At 46.9% G+C, this 20,277-nt stretch overlaps 1 protein-coding gene across 16 annotated transcripts in view; it reads left to right on the top strand.

The window, feature by feature from the left end:
- Positions 1-20,277, top strand: part of LOC140424893 (sickle tail protein-like) — a 931,095-nt gene that overhangs the window by 581,953 nt on the left and 328,865 nt on the right. Inside the window, exon 1 of one of the 16 annotated variants that reach the window (XM_072508472.1) lies at positions 19,164-19,242. The exons of the other annotated variants lie outside the window; for them this stretch is intronic. Coding sequence (XP_072364573.1) covers positions 19,174-19,242 — 69 coding nt within the window. The 5' untranslated portion in view covers positions 19,164-19,173. Of the gene's footprint in view, positions 1-19,163; positions 19,243-20,277 lie in introns of those variants that run through there. 16 annotated transcript variants of the gene reach the window in all.

The raw sequence follows: 20,277 nt of genomic DNA, 5'->3' as shown, positions 1-20,277 counted from the left end.
GGATTCATGGGGTTGTGTGCTGCCTGTGCATTCAGTGGTGCAGGTGCTTTCCTTTTCGGGGCCTGGGGGGCTCGATTGTGATTTTCGGTATCTTCTACATACCTATAGGCAGTTTCATAGAGTTCCTGCCAATCGGGGCCATCTTCCTGGTGTAAATTTGGTCCAAATGTGTCTCTGAAACCATTTTGCACTGAGAGCAATGACTGTAACTTTGAAATTTGCTGCCTGCATTTGACGTGGTCTACTGAACTCTGCCTTTGTTCTGTTGTGGAACTGTGGAGTGCTTGTAAAGCTGCCTTCAAATCTGCGCATTGCTTCTTTAACTGTTCTACCTGTTGTTCCATCTCTTCTCTTACCAAGACTGCACGTTGTGTAACTTGGTAGGCCTTATCGTATTGTGTCTGAAAGCTGCTTAGGTGAACTAGACAAGATTGGTGTGCCCGTTTGACATCCGCCATCTCCTTGTCTTTTGCTGCGAGCTGCTCTGAGTTGCTCATTAACCTTTTCACACTTGCTAACGTTTCCCTCACTCTTCTCCTCTTTCTCTACAAGCTGACTGTGGAGCGTCCTCACGACCTTCTCTGTGTCTCGCAATTGTGCCAGACAGGACATGATTGCCATCGGCTTATGAACTTTCTCTAAATTCTTCTTGTGTATCTCGGTTAGGTTGTTCCACCAAATTTGTCCTATACTACCAGGACCTGACTCTTCATTCGCACAAAACTCAGACCAAAGGGGCCATCCTTTCCCCTTTAAGTATTTCTTCAATTCCTCTTCCCATATGGGGCACTGCTCTGCTCTGTTGGTCGCTGCGACCTCTGGTTCCTGTGGGTTCATAAGGCTTTCCATTGCCTTTGCTGCCATTTCTACTTTTTGTATCCTAAATTTGGGACAGGGGGGGAATAGGGCGGCGATGCAAACAGCGGGTATGGCCTAAGCTATTTTCTGGTTCACAAAACTCCCGATAGTTTTACGCAACAAAATCTAACGGGTTTACCTTATATCCCTGTTAGTACGCATGCAAATTACTACACACTTCCGAATCTTGGAGGTTTGATCAATACGGGTCTTACACTTGTGGTTTCTTTCACTTTTCCAATTGGGTTTCTCATTCAACGTTTTGTGGGTTCTCTCGGAGTGACAAAATCACTTCTAGGTCGGGTCCCGTAATATGTCGCCAATTACTGTTGCCAATTTTAATGAGCGGAATACTATCCCACCAGCGTCACTAGTAACGGTTGCCAATTCTGCACCGGAGATGCCAATAATGTTGCCCTTCTTAATATTGAGTGGTATTGCTTTTCAGAGTCGCCAGGTATCAGATGATACCACCACAAGGTTCAACCGGATATTGATCAAAGACCCAACAACTAGTCAGTTAGTTCAAGTTCAATAATGGTTTATTTACACACAAGAACTCACACATGCAACATAAAAACACTACAAGCTAAATTACACCTAACACTACAACAACCTGTACTTAACTTTCAGGCACCCGGCTTTGGCAGAGGAACAAGGCCTTTGTTCGGATCTGGAGTGGCTGGGTCTGGAGAAATAACTATGGTCTGCTGGGCTCATCCGTCTGGTAGCGATCGTTGATCTTGAACTTGCTTCTGGTCGTGGTGCTGCAGTTGGCTTCAGGTATAGGCCGGGCTGAAGAGTGCCGGTGTGCCAGGGCCAAAAGAGGTCGAACACATGGCAGTGTCTCTCTTTATCCTTTGGGGTTTTGCGCTCTTTTGGGCGGTCCTTAGCTTTGGACCCAATAATTTGGCAAGCTTCGATTACTGCATTTGATTTGAGCCAATAAAAGGGGCGGGTGCCTTGATGGCTGGGCGTGCCCTGATTGATCATTGTCCTTGGCTGTTTGGGCTTCCTGGGTGAAGGGAGTGGCGCCAATGTGTCTGGAATTGTACCTGATACCTGAGTACCAGTCCTTTGTCCTGGGGAAATGGGTCAATAGAATGCAAATCGGCTAGGGGTTTCGATACTGTCTGGTTCTCGGTTAGCAAATATACATTTAGGCTCTGAGTTTGCCTGAATCCTGTATTTGCCATATTTCCCTTGAGTCTTTGCAAGTATCCATGTTTACTTTGTAAGTGGCCATCCCAGATGGCTACAGGATTTACTCACCAACCTGGCGCGTGTTTTTCGGCGGCAGATCTACCGGTCCCAGCATTGTCAACGGGATTTCCCATTGACTGCTCCCCTCGTCGCCGGGAAATCCGAACGCCGGCTTGGGACCGGAATATCCCGCCACAATGAACAGCCAGTAAATCATTCTCGTAAGCAGCAGATAGTTATTTTAGTTCCATGCTTTGCTTTAGATTTGTACTGTTGTATGTAAATGCCCTCAACAAGCAAATAAAATAGACATTACCCGAAGACTTTGAATGCATGGCTCACAAGATGTTTTAACCTATCTCTTCCCAAAAGCATTTTGATGTTCTATGTAGTTTTGGGCAATTTTACTCATAAATCATTTCTGTTGGACACTTGACTACTACTAATAATCAAGCCATAAAAGGAGCTTGTGATTCCTTCTGTGGGCTGGTTGTTCCTTCAAACTTGAATTTCTATTCTGTGCAGTTTAACTGAATAGCATTCCCTCACTGACATTTGATCTATATTAAAATTTAATGTCATCATGGGAATGCTTTGTAAAGCATTTTTAGTTCTCTTGTTTCTTCAAGAGTTTTGAGCTAAATATACAAATTTTGTAGAAGTTAATTACTTTGAAACTTTGTGCAAAAGCAAAGGACAGTTATTGCAGGAGTTCTTGTCTGCAATGGAAGTGTTTAGTGCCGAGTATATCTCAAATACTTGTGTATGAAATAAGGTAGGACTATCTGTTCATTTCTTTATCATATCTACAATGTGTTTGGATGGCTTGACTTATGAGCTGGAACTTTTATTTTCTGAATGGCTGTAGTAAAATGCTTTAAATCGAAAAATGTTATTTGAGCTTCAAATTTGTTAAAGACTAATTTGAATGTTTGCATAAAATACCTTTAGTCTGTCACTTTGCAAGTGAATGTGACTTCTCTGCAATGTCCTTTGGAAGTACAGTGTTGCCTAACAGGCTGGATAGCACTGCCAACTATGAGTTGACATTGGCAAAAGTGAAACATTGTTGCTTTATGTCAGCTTCAAACCATTAAGAAACCGTTTTCTTTTCACTGTCTTTTCAATTGTAACTAAAATGGCATCTTGGTCCAGTGTTTAGTTTGTACTGATTTAATAAGTACCAATTTTACCTGTGTGTTCTTCCAAAATGGGCATCAGAGGTTTGCGATCAGAGATCTTGGCATGTATAATGGAATGCACCAGTATGCAGTATTGCTACCTCCACTGCCCAGGAGCTCAATGTTAGTGTGACCGTAGCTCCCCGCTCACATTATTGACTGGAGAGCTAATTTGGTGGGAAAATCCAACAGCACGCCTAAATTTCTGATGCAAATTACTTATTGCCGTTCTTTATCTGGCCCAGTATTTACTCAACCAGATATTTAACCACCTCTAATTGTTAAATCATAGCATTAATTATGCTAGTTATGTTTTATAAATTCAAAATCATCATATATAAATTGATGTGATATGATCCTTCAGATATTTCTATTCAGAACTAAAGTAAAATATGAAAAAGGGGCCGCTTTAGCTCAGTTGGCAGGACAGCTGGTTTGTGATGCAAAATAGGGCCAAATTAGGATCCAATTCCTGTACCGGTTGAGGTTATTCATAAAGGCCCTGCCCTCTCAACCTTGCCCCTCACCTGAGGTGTGGTGATCCTCAGATTAAATCATCTTAAAGGGGAAAGCAGCCCATGGTCATCTGGGACTATTGTGACTTTACTAATAAATGAAAAAGCAGCATTGGCTTTTAAAGTGTCCCAGGATGCAGTCCTTCAACGCTGTAAATGTCATGATGATGGTATACAGATTATATCACACTATGAACATTTAATCACTCCTGTCATACCGATTTTTCAGGTTTCTTTCAGCCTTTAGAGAATAATATGCGGACATTTGCATGACACCACATTGCCATTGTGCTACACAAGCCAGAAATGAACATGGTAGAACTTGTGTAGTTTGCAGAGTAGTTCAGCAAAGAAAAAATCTTTACCTTCCATCCGCTTTCAATGCAGCAGTAAGTTCGCCTATCTAACCCCACCCCAATACCGATGACCTGAAGAAGGAAGTGAATGGCATGCTAAGATTCTGACTTTGGTGCAATTTGTCTGATTGCCCATGCATTGAAGGTTGTGTTCAGAATTGTAACAAAGTGGGCAGCACGATGGCGCAGTGAGTAGCACTGCTGCCTCACGGCGCTGAGGTCCCAGGTTCGATCCTGGCTCTGGGTCACTGTCTGTGTGGAGTTTGCACATTCTCCCTGTGTTTGCGTGGGTTTCGCCCCCACAACCCAAAAGATGTGCAGGATAGGTGGATTGACCACACTAAATTGCCCCTTAATTGGAAAAAATGAATTGGGTAATCTAAATTTATGTAAAAAAAGAATTGTAACAAAGTGAGTGGATGGAAATGCACAGAACTATATCAGAGATGACCACTTTGGATTCCAGAGATGAACAGGGACAAAAGAAGCAATCGGCATTTTAACATCACTGAGTAGCTTGGGTCGGAGTTATGTTTGTTTTGTAAATTTTGAAACAGCATCACAGAGGAAGAATGAGCCATTGGGTGGAATTTTCCCAGTGATGGGGAATGTTTCCTGCTGCGGAGGCCGGTGGGAAGTCATGCCATGCCTTCCGGCCCCAACCACATTACTCATGCACTAGGGGTTTAGCTCCTTATTCTGTGGTGGGATGGGCATGATGGTATGAGTCCTACCTTCATATCTGGATGCCATATTTAACAGGTGCCCAACATCACTGACCCACCATTGAGGAAAGAAGGTGGACCTCCTGAAAAAGAAGGTAAGCGCAACTGTGGAAACTGCCCCTGCATATTCTCAGAAGCACGAGAACAAATGACAGACTCATTAATTAAAAACTGCAGTTAGAAGAAAAACACCTGAGTTAATGGATCCCTGTCGAGCTATATAAATACACAATCTCCTCTTCGAAACTGCCTCGAGCTGTCAATCAGAAAGCTTTTAATAGGCAACGGGGCATGAAATTGAACGTTAATAATGCAGATCAAAGCCCGGGGGGGTGGGGGAGGAGGAGCTGAAGAAGGGTTCCGACCCGGGGCGGGGGGGGCGAGAGAGAATAGGCCTTGCCAGCGATTATGCTGAGGAGGTGCCAGCCTGCAATCTGGTGGGGGATGGGCTGCAGCAGTCTTTTGAGGTCAGAGCTCCCCTTAAAAACAGTGCTCCGATCTCGGAGGTACAGGATCTGTCAGAGAGATTAGGTCCTACCCTCTCTGTTGCAGCGCAGGACCCTGGTGTGCCATGGAATGGCGCAAAATAAGCCAATTCCGATAAAAAGATTTTCCAGGTGTCACAACATGGCACATCAGGGTTGCTCCCAACGCCATCACTCTGGTGGAAGCACTGTGTACGGTTCTGGAGAACCGTGCCTATAGCGGCACTGGATGATAGCAGAACAGGTTAGACCTAGAATAGGTTATACCTATCCAGAAAGACTGAACAGGTTAGAGCTCTTTTCTCCTGAACTGTCTGAGTGCCCTGAGTGAGATCTTTTAAAATTATGAATAGATTTGATAGGTTCGACAGCAAGGTGTTTCCACTTTTGGAAATCAAAACTAGCAGCTGCACTGTAAATATAAGAATCACAAATGAACCCAACAGAGAATTAAAGGGAAACGTCTTTACGCCGAATGATAAAACTGTAGAACTTGCTTCTGCAAGGTGAATATCATAGTTGCACTGAAGGAAAGGCCAGGTAATTTCATAGGGGGAGAAAGGAATAGAATAATATATTGGAGTTAGGTGAAAAATGGCGAGCTTGTATGGAGTGTAAATGCCAGTGTGGATGAAAGCCAAGCACTGCGGAAGCTGCAAATCTGAAATAAAAACAGAACATGCCGGAAAAACTCAGCAGGTCTGGCAGCATCAGTGGACAAGAGCTACAGAGTTAACGATTGGGATTCTCGTTGCCACTGCTGGCGGTGACTGCGAATTTGGCATTCAGCCAAATCTCTCATTCACTACAGCGGGATGTAAGAATCCCACTGCTGTGAACGGAGGGAGCATCCTTCTCATCATTTGGAGTCCATATGCGTCTTCTTCAGAGCCAATGTGGATGAGTTGGGTCGAAACCCCTTTTTTGTTCTGTCTATTCTTGGTAATTCTATGTAATTCAATGCACCAGCAGAAACAATTCAGCAAAAAGTACTTCCTTAATACAGTCGGGTATTTGTCAATACAGTCCAATCTATGTAAATTTATATTGAAATAAACCTGTCTGGGACAGCAATAACCAGTTTGTTTTCAGCATAAAACAAACAATGAAGAAGTTTCATTTGAAAGTCTATTTCAATAATAACCATCAGATACTGGGTGAGTGTGACTGCCAGTAACGATTGGGAATAAGGGAGCCTTCCATGCCCAAGTTGTATGTGATGTAATTTTCAGGCAGATCTTTAAATAGGCACAGAATGTGCCCACCTGTAATGTGCAGGAGACCCCTCCCCCTCCTCCCCCAACATATTCAAATCAAGAGCCCTATGGAGGTGTGGTAGTGCATTTTAAGGGCCTCGGAAAAGCAGAAATCAGCCCGGTGACACTCATTGAGCTCTCGGCAGTTCACCTGAATTATATTGCTGATACCCGAACCAAAACGTGGTTTGTAACTCCTGATACTGTCTTTTGGCAAGCAATACAGGCACTTGGTCAACTCTATCTCCATTTTGGGCGTTGCTTTAATTGAGAACCGATGTAGGTCAGCGCGTATGAGCGTAATAGGTACAAAAGACTTGATGAGAGTTGGGACATTTGGCAGCAGAGTTTTTTGGAAGGTCAGTACAAGTGAATTTGAATAGCTAAATTGTGGAACAAAGGCATAAATGAGAGTTTCAGCAGCAGATGAGCTGGGACAGGGCTGAGTCCTGGCCTGGGTGGGTGTGGCCAGAAGCTCTTTTCGGGGTCAGATATCACACCCAAGATGGTGTACAATCTGGTTCACCCTTGGACAGTTGAGAGGGAGAGGGATGGAGCCAAGAGTTATGAAATGGACTTTGTGGCCAGGACCAAAGACAATGGCACGGTCTTCCCACTGATTAATTGGAGGAAAGTTCTGTTCATCAAGTACTGGGTGCCAGAAAAGCAGTGTGACAACTTGAAGACAGTGGAAGGGTCAAATAAGGTGGTGGTAAGGTAGAGCTGAATATCACCAACAGGCATGTGGAAACTCTTGCTGCATTTCAGATGATGTTGCCACAGTACAGCATGTAAGTAAGAACGAGGAGGGGCTGAGGATATTGATGTTGGGCAGAAACTCATAATCCCTCCCATCTCAAAGTATGCTGAAACATCAATCTGTTACGTTGCTTTCCAGACTCCAGTGAACCTACTGTGTATTTCCAGTGAGTTCTGATTTTGCTTCTGCTGTTGATCCACTTGTACTTGTTAACATTACCATTAATTCTGAAGGCCCTTTTGAATTGGCAGTCTGCCGTTTTGAAATAAAGTTTCATTCAAAGTGTGAAGTTGTTTGTTTTCTTAGCCCATAACAGTTGGAGTTTAAGAAATGCACATCAGTGCAAAATCAACAGTTTTGATGTGATTATTTTTCCATTTTTTTTCTGAGTATACAATTTAGCCGTTCGTGAACTGAAGGAAAAGAATGATGAGAAAATTATGACAGATTTCCATTAGATATATAAACGGATATTTATTGTCCAGATGTTTTAGTAATATACACATACATCAATTAAATGTATTCCTAGGGCAGCACGGTGGCGCAGTGGTTAGGACTGCTGTCTCACGGCGCCAAGGTCCCAGGTTCGATCCCGGCTCTGGGTCACTATCCGTGTGGAGTTTGCACATTCTCCCTGTGTTTGCGTGGGTTTCGCCCCCACAACCCAAAGATGTGCAGGGTAGTTGGATTGGCCACGCTAAATTGTCCTTTAATTGGAAAAAATGAATTGGGCACTCTAAATTTTTTTTTAAAAAATTAAATATATTCATAACAAGTTCGGATCTTTGGACTTATTCCTAATTTTTCTGTTCAAAAGGCACACATATTCAGCGCAAGAACTAGTTAATGCTTACTGTAGCACCTATTATTGATTTGGTTAGTAATCAGCCTTTCAATGGTGCAGGCACTACTTGTACTTAATTGGTTCTGATCTTCTGGTGATGTGGCACTGTACAGGTGAAATGGCTTTAGAACTGCAAATTCTGACTTCCGGTTGCGGCGATGCGGAGCTAAGCCGCACATTTCGACGGCTCCCGCTAGAACGGACTTGTGGGCTCTCCAGAGGAGCCCCAACGGAAATTTTTCGACGACTTCCTGTGTGGGAAGGTGAGAGCAAGGTCCCCCTTCCATAGTATATGGAGTGGACCAGAAGTGGCGCGGTAAAAAAAAGCGGCTTTGGAGCAGCGAAAGAAACGAGGGAGAAAAAACAAGATGGCGGAGGGCGGAGATCGAGCAGCATGGGGGCTGGAGCAGCAGGAGTTTCTCAGGCGCTGCGTGGAGGAGCTTAAGAAAGAGGCGCTGGCGCTCCTGCTGACGGCGATCGAGGGGCTGAAGGAGACCCAGAAGGCCCAAGGGATAGAGATCCGAGAGGTGCGGGAAAAAGCGAACGAGGACGGGATCTTGGGCCTGGCGGTGAAGATGGAGGCGCACGAGGCGCTGCACAAGATGTGGGCTGAAAGATTCGAGGACCTGGAGAACAGGTCAAGGAGGAAGAATCTTCGGATTCTGGGTCTCCCTGAAGGGGTGGAGGGGGCCGATGCCGGGGCGTATGTGAGCACGATGCTCCATTCGCTGATGGGTGCGGAGGCCTCTCCGAGTCCCCTGGAGCTAGATGGGGCTCACCGGGTCCTGGCGAGGAGACCCAAGGCCAAGGACGCCAAGGGCGGTAGTGGTGAGGTTTCATCGTTTCGTGGACAGAGTGTGTCCTGAGATGGGCCAAGAAGGAGCGGAGCAGTAGATGGGAGAATGCGGTGATCCGAATCTACCAGGACTGGAGCGCGGAGGTGGCAAAGAAGAGAGCTGGTTTTAATCGGGCCAAGGCGGTGCTGCATAGGAAGGGGATGAGATTCAGAATGCTGCAGCCAGCGCGACTGTGGGTCACAGTTCAGGATCAACACCACTACTTTGAAACGCCTGAAGAGGCTTGGACCTTTATCCAAACTGAAAAATTGGACTCAAACTGAGGGTCTGTGGTTGTGGGGGGGGATGTCGGTTGTATACAGGGTTTTAACTATGCGTAAGGAATGTTCCACGGGTGGGGCGATAGATGGGGATGGGGGAAGAGATTTGATGGGGAGACTGTGGGGAATGTGGGCGCCGGTGCTGGAGGGATGGGAAGCCCGGGGATGGGGGAATTGGGATAAGGCCGCAACAGGAGCTGCGCCACAGGGGGCGGGGCTGGCTCAGGAAAGCGCGGGCTTTTTCCCACGTTAGGGAAGGGCGGAGGGGGGGGATGGAGGAGCACACACCGATTGCTGGGGAGGAGGAGGAGGGGGGATTTCCACACCGGGGGTGGGGGGGTCAAAGGGAAGGCGGGGAAGCCGGGGTCAGCGGGTGTCAGCTGACTTACGGGAGTGTTATGGGGGGAGCAAAAGAGCTAGATATGGATCTAGCGGGGAGAGGGGGGGGGGAAATAGGGTTGCTGCTGCATTGGCCGAGGGGGAACTGAAAACAGAAGAGGTGGTCGGGGCGGGGGTTCCCCGTCTGGGGGACTGGAGGGTGCGGGAGACGCGGGCACGGGACTGGCCTAAAACAGAAGATGGCTAGTTGGCAGGGGGGAGGGGGTGGGAGGCCCCCCGGGCTGATAACGTGGAATGTGAGGGGGCTGAATGGGCCGGTTAAGAGGGCCCGAGTGTTCGTGCATTTAAAGGGACTGAAGGCAGACGTGGTCATGCTTCAGGAGACACATTTGAAGGTGGCAGACCAGGTCAGGTTAAGAAAGGGATGGGTAGGACAGGTATTCCATTCGGGGCTGGATGCGAAGAATAGAGGGGTGGCAATACTGGTGGGGAAGCGGATGTCGTTTGAAGCCAAGAACATAGTAGTGGACAATGGAGGTCGATACGTGATGGTGAGCGGTAGGCTGCAGGGGGCGTGGGTGGTATTGGTAAATGTATACGCCCCGAACTGGGACGATGCTGGATTTATGAAGCGTATGTTGGGGCGCATTCCGGGCCTGGAGGTAGGAAGCTTGATAATGGGGGGGGATTTTAACACTGTGTTGGAACCAGCATTAGATCGTTCCAGATCTAGGACCGGGAAGAGGCCGGCTGCGGCCAAGGTGCTTAGGGGGTTTATGGACCAGATGGGGAGAGTGGATCCGTGGAGATTTGCCAGGCCCCTGGCCAGGGAATTTTCTTTTTTCTCCCACGTACACAAAGCCTACTCCCGGATAGATTTTTTTGTTCTGAGCGGGGCGCTGATCCCGAAAGTGGAGGGAACGGAGTGTTCGGCCATAGCCATCTCAGACCACGCCCCGCACTGGGTGGAACTGGAGTTGGGAGAGGAGAGGGACCAACGCCCATTGCGGCGTTTGGATGTAGGATTACTGGCAGATGAGGAGGTATGCGGGAGGGTACGGGGGTGCATTGAAAGATATTTGGAGGCCAACGACAACGGGGAGGTGCAGGTGGGGGTAGTATGGGAGGCACTGAGGGCAGTGGTCAGGGGAGAGTTAATCTCCATCAGGGCTCACAGGGAGAGGAGAGGGGGCAGGGAAGGGGAGAGGTTAGTGGGGGAGATTTTAAGGGTGGACAGGAAATATGCAGAGGCCCGTGAAGAGGGACTACTTAGGCAGAGGCAAAGTCTCCAGACGGAATTCGACCTGTTGACCACAGGGAAGGAAAGCACAGGGGGCGACGTATGAGTATGGGGACAAGGCCAGCTGGATGCTGGCCCATCAGCTCCGTAAGAGGATGGCAGCGAGGGAGATAGGTGGAGTCAAGGATGGAAGAGGAACTATGGTGCGGAGTGCGGTGAAAGTAAATGAGGCAAATAAGGCCTTCTATGAGGAGCTGTACAGATCCCAGCCCCCAGCGGGGGAAGAGGGGATGCGACGATTTTTGGACCAACTGAGGTTCCCGAGGGTGGAGGTTTGGGGGCGCCAATTGGGTTGGAGGAGCTGGTTAAAGGACTGGGGAGCATGCAGGCAGGGAAGGCCCCGGGACTGGATGGGTTCCCGGTGGAGTTCTATAGGAAGTATGTAGACCTGTTGGCCCCGTTGCTGGTGAGGGAGGGGGGGACCCTGCCCCCGACAATGTCTGAGGCGATGATCTCTTTGATCCTGAAGTGGGATAAGGACCCACTGCAATGTGGGTCGTATAGGCCGATTTCGCTCCTTAACGTGGATGCTAAGTTGCTGGCAAAAGTGCTGGCTACGGGGATTGAGGACCGTGTCCCGGGAGTGATTCACGAGGACCAGACGGGATTTGTAAAGGGCAGGCAGCTAAACACCAATGTGCGGAGGCTCCTAAACGTGATAATGATGCCATCGGTGGAGGGAGAGGCGGAGATAGTGGCAGCTATGGACGCAGAGAAGACCTTTGACCGAGTAGAGTGGGAGTATCTCTGGGAAGTGTTGCGGAGGTTTGGGTTTAGGGAGGGGTTTATCAGTTGGGTTAAGCTCCTATATAGAGCCCCGGTGGCGAGTGTGGTTACGAATCGGCGGATTTCGGAGTATTTTCGGCGGTATCGAGGGACGAGGCAGGGGTGTCTGCTGTCCCCCGTGCTGTTTGCTTTAGCAATTGAACCTTTGGCCATGGCATTAAGGGAGTCCAGGAAATGGAGGGGGGTGTCCGAGGGGGAGAGGAGCATCGAGTGTCGCTGTATGCAGACGACCTGTTGCTGTATGTGGCGGATCCAGTGGAGGGGATGGTGGAGGTCATGCAGATCCTAGGGGAGTTTGGGGACTTCTCGGGCTATAAGCTCAATGTAGGGAAAAGTGAGCTTTTCATGGTGCATCCGGGGGACTAGGGAGGAGGGATAGACGACCTACCGTTGAGGAGGGCGGAAAGGAGCTTTGGGTACTTGGGGATCCAGGTAGCTAGGAGTTGGGGGGCCCTGCATAAACTTAATTTGACGCGGCTGGTGGAGCAGATGGAGGAGGACTTCAAACGATGGGACATGTTGCCACTCTCGCTAGCGGGCAGAGTACAGTCGATTAAAATGATGGTCCTCCCGAGGTTTCTTTTTGTGTTCTAGTGCCTTCCAATTGTGATCACCAAGGCCTTTTTTAAGAGGGTAGGCAGGAGCATTATGGGTTTTGTGTGGGCAAACAAGACCTCGAGGGTAAGGAGGGGGTTTCTGGAGCGTAGTAGAGATAGAGGAGGGCTGGCGTTGCCGTATCTGGGTGGCTACTATTGGGCAGCCAACGTGGCGATCATCCGTAAGTGGGTGATGGAGGGAGAGGGGGCAGCAGGGAAGAGGTTGGAGATGGCGTCCTGCAAAGGAACGAGCCTGGGGGCACTGGTGACGGCACCGCTGCCGCTCTCGCCGACAAGGTATACCACGAGTCCGGTGGTGGCGGCAACGCTAAAGATCTGGGGGCAGTGGAGGCGACACAAGGGTGCGATGGGAGCCTCGGTGTGGTCCCCGATCAGAGATAACCATCGGTTTGTTCCTGGAAGGATGGACGGGGGTTTCAGAGCTGGCATCGGGCAGGGATTAGAAGAATGGGGGACCTGTTCATTGATGTGCGTTTGCGAGCTTAGGGGCGCTGGAGGAGATGTTTGGGCTACCCCCGGGAAATGCTTTCAGATACATGCAAGTGAGGGTATTTGTGAGGCGGCAGGTGAGGGAATTCCCGTTGCTCCGTGCACAGGGGATTCAGGACAGGGTGATTTCGGGTGTATGGGTCGGAGAGGGCAAGGTGCCGGCGATATATCAGGAGATGAAAGAAGAGGAGGAGGCTTTGGTAGAGGAGCTGAAGGGCAAATGGGAGGAGGAGTTGGGGGAGGAGATTGAAGAGGGTCTGTGGGCTGATGCCCTAAGTAGGGTTAATTCCTCTTCCTCGTGTGCCAGGCTCAGCCTGATACAGTTTAAGGTTATTCACAGAGCGCATATGGCAGGGGCGAGGCTGAGTAGGTTCTTTGGGGTGGAGGACAGATGTGGGAGGTGCTCAGGAAGCCCGGCGAATCACGCCTATATGTTCTGGTCGTGCCCGGCACTGGATGGGTTCTGGAGGGGTGTTGTGAGGACTATGTCTAAGGTGGTAAAAGTCCAGGACCAGCCAAGTTGGGGGCTAGCACTATTTGGAGTGGTGGACGAGCCGGGAGTGCAGGAGGCGAAAGAGACCAGTATCCCTGGCCTTTGCGTCCCTGGTAGCCTGGTGGAGGATCTTGCTATTGTGGAAAGACGCGAAGCCCCCCAGTGTGGAAGCCTGGATAAACGACATGGCAGGGTTCATAAAGCTGGAGAGGATAAAGTTTGCCTTGAGAGGGTCTGCGCAGGGGTTCTTCAGGCGGTGGCAACCGTTCCTAGATTATCTCGCGGAACGTTAGGAGGAGGCCAGCAACAGCAGCAACCCAGGGAGGGAGGGGGGGGGGTTCTCTTGGGGGGGGGGGGGGGTAGAAGGGTGGGCGGGGAAAGGGGTTTTTCCTCGGGGCACTTGAGAAAGGAAAAACATAAACATATGGGAAAGTCAATATGTGCGGGAGGAGCCCATCGTACAAAGTTCTGTGTTATGTTGGATTGCTATGTTTATGTCTTGCTCTGTGACTTTTGTTTTCTTTTTTGTTACGGGGGTGGGAGGGGTGGTGTTTGAATGGTTGAAAATTTTTGTTGAAAAATTCTGAATAAAGTTATTTTTTTAAAAAAAGAACAGCAAATTATGTACAACAGTTGACTTAGTTCATGATTATTCAATTTGTCCACATCTTCTTTCAACGTTTGCTATGGCGGTTGTAAGAATTTTTTTGCTTTTGTGACCCTATAATAAGTGCCACATGCTAAAAATCTTGTTTACTATGTTGAATTTTGGATAGATCTCAGTTCTGCTTTATCTGAAGAGTCACATCCTCTGAATAGATAGACCCAAATTTCTGAGTTTGTTAGCAATGAAATGAAAAATGAAATGAAAATCGCTTATTGTCACAAGTAGGCTTCAAATGAAGTTACTGTGAAAAGCCCCTAGTCGCCACATTCCGGCGCCTGTTCGGGGAGGCTGTAACTACATACATTTGTTTAACCCCCTCTGATGTAGTAAAATATCCCAAGGCACTTAACAAAATTGGACACCGAGCCACATGAGGTATTGGCGAAGTGACTAAAAGCAAGATTTTATGGAGCATCTTAAAGAAGGAAGGAGAGCTTGAGGAGTAGAATTTTAGACCCTCAGGCTTAGGCAGCTGAAGGCATGCATCCATTTTGGAGTGATGCCCAAGAGGCACTAATTGGAGAAGGCAGAGATATGTTGGGGGGGCTTGAGGTTTTGTAGAGACACTGGTCGTCGTCATCAACGTGCATGCTCTGCCCAAAGACAAGTCCTTGGCACGTAGTGGGCTTTCCATGTCTCTCTATCTATCCTGTGCCTTCTTTTCATTTACCCAGAATCCTTCAATTTTTCAAGCCATCCAGCATTGATATTCTCTCATCTGTCTTCCTCTCTTTTTTTTCTTGAACTCGTCCCTCCATAAAGTGTCTTACAAATTTATTTCCTCTTAAAATGTGTCCTGCCCAGTCTCTCTGCCTTTTCTTTAATATATGGAACAAATTCCTCTCCTCAGCATTTAATAATTTGTTACCTTTTCTGTCATTTTCCTCCTCCTCCAAACCCATATTTCAAACCTATTTAGTAAGTCTTCTTCATTAAGGTCAAATTCTCACATGCATCCAACTTTTCAAATCGAGCTCTTTGCAAGTTGCTTTCTCGGTTGTTTATTTCGCCCTCTAGCAAATACTTCTTAAATTGAATATGACCTTTTCCATTCCTTTCCTTGATCTTATTTCTTTGTTGCATCTTCTACTTGAAGATATTATGCTTCTGCATCTATTCGAGTTCTCTTCCTTCGACGAATATATGAATACTTCTTGGTGATTTTGACACGTGAACCACTTTGGTTTTGCCAATGTTCACTTTCATTTCAAAGTTTATGTCTGTCTGCTGTTGAACTACCCACTAGTTTTTCCATCAAGCAAGAAGAAGGATTGCAAGGATTTTGTTATCTTCCTCTCCCCCGCCCCCCCCCCCCCCCCCAATCCTAACACCAAATTCTGTGTCTTCAAATGCTCTCTTTATCATTGCTTCTGAAGGATTTGTTCTTGAAAGGTAAGTTAAAAAAAATAAATTTAGAGAACCCAATTATTTATTTTTTTCCAATTAAGGGACAATTTAGCGTGGCAAGTCCATCTAGCCTGCACATCTTTGGGTTATGGGGGTGAAACCGATGCAGGCTCTGGGAGAATGAGCAAACTCCACACGGACAGTGACCCAGGGCAGTGATTCGTACCCGGGTCCTCAGCGCAGTAGGCAGCAGTGCTAACCACTGTGCCACACTTCACCCTTTTAAAAGGTAAGTTGACGCCTACATTGACCAGACTTGTTCACATGCATTAGTGTCTTTTTCCATGGAGAAAACAGCATAATGCATTGAAAAATGTTACAAAACACTCTGTCAGATAGCGTTGTCATCTTTTCTACTGTGATTTAAGTGGCTCTGGCTGGATTTGTTTTTATCTGCTCCCTGACATTGACAGAGGTATTTTGATTTGCAATTGAAATGAGCATCTTCTGTTCTTTCCTTCTGAGAGAGTAGTATATCGCTTGGACACCTATGGCCATTGTTAATGCTTCGGGTTTCAAGTCGTAATTGTTTTCAGCACAATAAGTGTCCAATTCTGAGAATAAATTACAGTTTCAAGAAGTTGTACTAATCGTTTTTCTGTATTTGATGTGGATTCTGGTTTGTTGGTTTCAAATATCTTTTTCACATGGCAGACTCCCAACGGGAGTCTAAGTGCCGACGCCGGAGTAAAAACCAGAGTGCTTTACTCCGGCATCAACGCCCGTTTCCAGACCCCTATTCTCCCCCTCCGTGGGGCGAGCAGGGGCGTCGCGCGATTTGTGGGGGCGGGGCCTCGGTGCGGCATCAGAGACCCGGCGCCGCGTTAATGACGCGGCTCCTTGGGTCCTGCGCATGCGCAGTTGGGCCGGCGCCAACTAGCGCATGCGCGGTGGCCGTCCTCCCCCAGGCCGCCCCGCACAAACATGGCGGACGGATCCAGGCTCGCCAGTGGAAGAAAGGAGGCCCGCCCACAGAAAGGCCGGCCCGCCGATCGTTTGGTCCCGATCGCGTACCAGACCACTCTGGAGGCCACCCCCCGGAATGGAGCCCCCCCCCCACAGGCCGCCCTCCAAGCCTTTGCGATGAGTACCCGCCAGCAGCGACCAGGTGTGGACGGCGCCGGCGGGACTTGGCCCTTTACGCGCGGTCGCCCGGCCCATCCGGGCCGGAGAATCGCCGCTCGCCATTTGTGGTGATTCTCCAAGCGGCCTGGTGAGATTCGCGTGGCGCTGGTTTCAGGGGGGATGGGAGAATCGCGGGCGGGAGTCGGGGTGGCGCGATTCGTGTGGCGCCCTGCCAATTCTCCCACCCGGCGGAGAGGGGGGTGGGGGGAGAATACCGCCAGGAATTGTTTCCTCTGTACCAATGCCTTTAATAGATGGTGAGATCTTAATTTTTTTCCGAAGGAAGGCAAAATATTTTCCATTTGCTACTGCATGGAATCTGAAGTTGTACCTCGTGTATACTGGGTGTGTGGCTCTGGAGGATACATGGGGGCATGGGCAATCTGAGGGTTCATGGACCAGTACAGTGAGTGATTGAGGGGGAGACTGGGAAAGGTGAGATTTAAGGTGCCTTTGATCGCTGGGAGCTGCGATATTATGTTCTCAAATTGGTTCTTCTCTGCATGCACAATCTTCACACACTGCAATGTGCCCGCAAACTGCACTGCAAATCTGACTTGCAAGTAAAAATCCCAAAATGGCATGTAAAGCCACACATGGCTGAGCAACTTGCAAGCTGGAAAAGTGTGGATTGCAGAGGAAGAATTGACCCTTGGTCGTCTCATTTAACAGACAAGGAACTCTGCAGAGCGTAGAAGACAACTTGTGCAGTCCTTCGAGCTCGTAACGTCAAGTGCTAATGTTACAACGATTTTCTTTGTCTTTATTTTACAACTGTAATTTTAGATTTTTGGATTGGATTTGTTTTCATGTCACGTGTGCCAAGGTACAGTCAAAAGTATTGTTCTGCGTACAGTCCAGACAGATCATTCCATGCAAAAAACCATAGATCATACATAAATACATAGACACCGGCATCGGGTGAAGCATACAGAGTGCAGTACTGGGTAGAGAAGATGTGTGAAGAGACCAGATCAGTCAAAGATGTATGAAGAGATAAGAGTTATTCAGGAGTCTGGTAACAGCTGGTAAGTTGTTTTTGAACCTGTTAGCAGTATGTGTTCTCAGACTTTTGTATCGCCTGTCTGATGGAAGAAGTTGGAAGAGTTGTGATTATGCTGCCCACTTTCTCAAGGCAGCGGGAGATGTGGGTTTGCATGATGGACTGGGCTGTGTTGACGACTCTCTGTAGTTTCTTATGGTCTTGGGCCAAGCAGTTGCCATACCAGGCTATGAAGTAGCCAGGTAGGATGCTTTCTGTGATGCATCTGCAAAACTTGGTAAGAGTCAATGTGGACATGCCGAATTTCTGAGGAAGTATAGGCACTGTTGTCTCTTGCTTTCAACTGATTTTCAAGTGTGTTTATTATGTAAAAATCAGCAAACAGTAGCAATGAATCTGTGTATAGTTGTTAGGTTCTGCAATCCATGGAATTCTGGCAAAAGTACTTTTTATCTTTTGAGGCAGCGTTTATAAAAAAAAAAGTACTGCACTTGTGACTTGTCAGTTATTTCCCCTGGCAAGTAGCTCTGAGCCTGTTATTAACCATAGTAAAAATATTATTTTGCTGGTAGTGTTCTCATATTGTGAGCATATCCTGCAAATAAATGATAATTGACTTTAGATTTTCTTTGTCACCCAGGGGATTGCATGGCTGCTGGGGGCGGGTAAGTGCCCAGCTATCACCGTTGTCAGACAGGATTGATGGTTTAGCTAGTCCTTTCCTGCCTGTCATTTTACTATGTAAGAATATTGCTGGATTATTGTTGTTTGAAATATTTAACATATATCTGTTAACAAATTTCTTTGGAGTAATCTCATTTGCACTCGCCTATGTTTAGGTTGGGACATGACAGGTAAAACTGTGTGGTCAGATTTACGCATGCAGGGGAGTTCGGGAGGGTGGGGTGGGTCCCCTCGATCAAAGACATGGGGAAGGAGAGTGCCCACTGAGCAACCCTATCGCACAAAATCCACCCTGTCTCTGCCTTCCGTTGTTGCTACCATGTGAGAAACTGCAGGCTTGTGTAGAATCCAAAATTATTCCATCATTGGGAGACAATATATTTCAAAGCATAAACTTACACCAGGATAAATCATACAAGTAGATTTTTTTCTGTGGAGTGTGAATGCTGTGTTATTTTGATGGGACTGTTTTATTAATACAATTAGACATATATTACCTGACTTCACCAGCACAACCATCCTGGTTGCAAAGGCACATTGTCCTAAAATGTTGTTGCTTATTAAATTGCTCATAATCTTCCAGTTCACAAGTCTGTGTATCTTTATTTCAGTGCCTTTTCCTCTTGCTAACTTAGTAAAATGGAGGCTCTGTAATTTTCATAGGTGTCCTCATCCTCTTGAAATGTAATTTGTTAAAGTGTCTGGTTAAATTTCTGGGAAAACAACCTTTCTTCCACATGTGGCAATATTTCTTGACCCCAGAATCTAAATGTTAAGAATAATCTAGATTGTTAAGTGCCACTTCAAAGAGTTGGTATGAAGTAGTGGTGTGCATTAAAGATTTTATCTGTTTCTCTTCACTGTTACAAAATTCACTTCTCAGCTGATGTTCTACAAAAGTGTTCTTGCATAACGCTCACTTTTATTTTCATCCTTTCTTGTCAATCACAGACTTTGCAATGCATGTTGGCCTCGCTTCAGTCAGAGCTTGACATGCAAATGTTTTTGCTGAAACTTGAGTCGTCTCAGAGAGTTAGTACCTTACTTCCTTTCTTGTCCTCGTTCTTTTTGATTGACAACTGCAGTTTGTTTGCCTGCATTTCGAGTAATACACAGTTTGAAGTTGACAAAGCATTTTGGGGAACTCTGCCTGTCTGATTGGGGTCTGCTGCTGCCTAATAACTATTGATTTATATAAGCTCCACAGGATTTACATAAAAATCTGACAATTAGTTTACAAACTCCTATTTTGTGAAGTAAATCTGAACACTTCAGTTTTAAAACCGGACTTGTGAAGATAGAATGGCACAGACTTTTGGCATTCTAACCTGCAAGGGATTGAAGGTTGGGCTTGCACATGCAAGTTCTCTAATTGTGCAGCCAGGATGATAGCCCATATGGGGACCAAACAATAAAATGGTGGGTTCAAAGATTAGAAGGAATTCCCCAAGACCATTCTTCAGCATTGCCTAATGACTGCTGGTTAAAGTGCCAGAGGTCTGGTGCAGGTTCCCTGCCTACATAGTTTTGATCAGTGGTGTTGAAAGAAATAAAACCAAAAATAATTTTAAAAACCAAACTGGGCAGATTATGTTTTGTTTGTTGACACTTCTACGCATCAATTTTATGGTTCCAATTTATAATTCAAATCTAAGAAGAGCGTTCGGTGTTTTTTCTCAGTCCTAACTAATTTAACATACTAATGTGGATGTTGTGACTCATTAACGCTTGTGATCAGATTATTTACAACTGTTTTCTTCTGTTGAAATGCATGGGAGATTTTGAGAGTACTTGTTTGTTTCCCTGGGGGTTTGGCTTGTCAGCAGTTATTTTGAGTGATTTCAAAATTTGTATTCCGTGCCAATATCTACTCTTCAATGACCATCGTTCCTTTGTAGTAAGTGTAGGCAAGGCAGTTGAATCAACATTCTGCCACCTTCAATCCCTCACTCTCGGTGAAACTTGCCATTAGAATCTGCAGTTACAGTTGAGCTGTTGCAATCGTATTTTGTTGTTATTTCTATTCTTTGGAAGTTACTACCTGGGCTCAAGCAGTGATGGAAGATT

This window comes from Scyliorhinus torazame, chromosome 6 (genome assembly GCF_047496885.1).
Source record: "Scyliorhinus torazame isolate Kashiwa2021f chromosome 6, sScyTor2.1, whole genome shotgun sequence".
Lineage (NCBI taxonomy): Eukaryota > Metazoa > Chordata > Chondrichthyes > Carcharhiniformes > Scyliorhinidae > Scyliorhinus > Scyliorhinus torazame.
The sequence above is the reverse complement of the archived record's forward strand: the minus strand, read 5'-3'. Positions and strand labels throughout refer to the sequence as shown.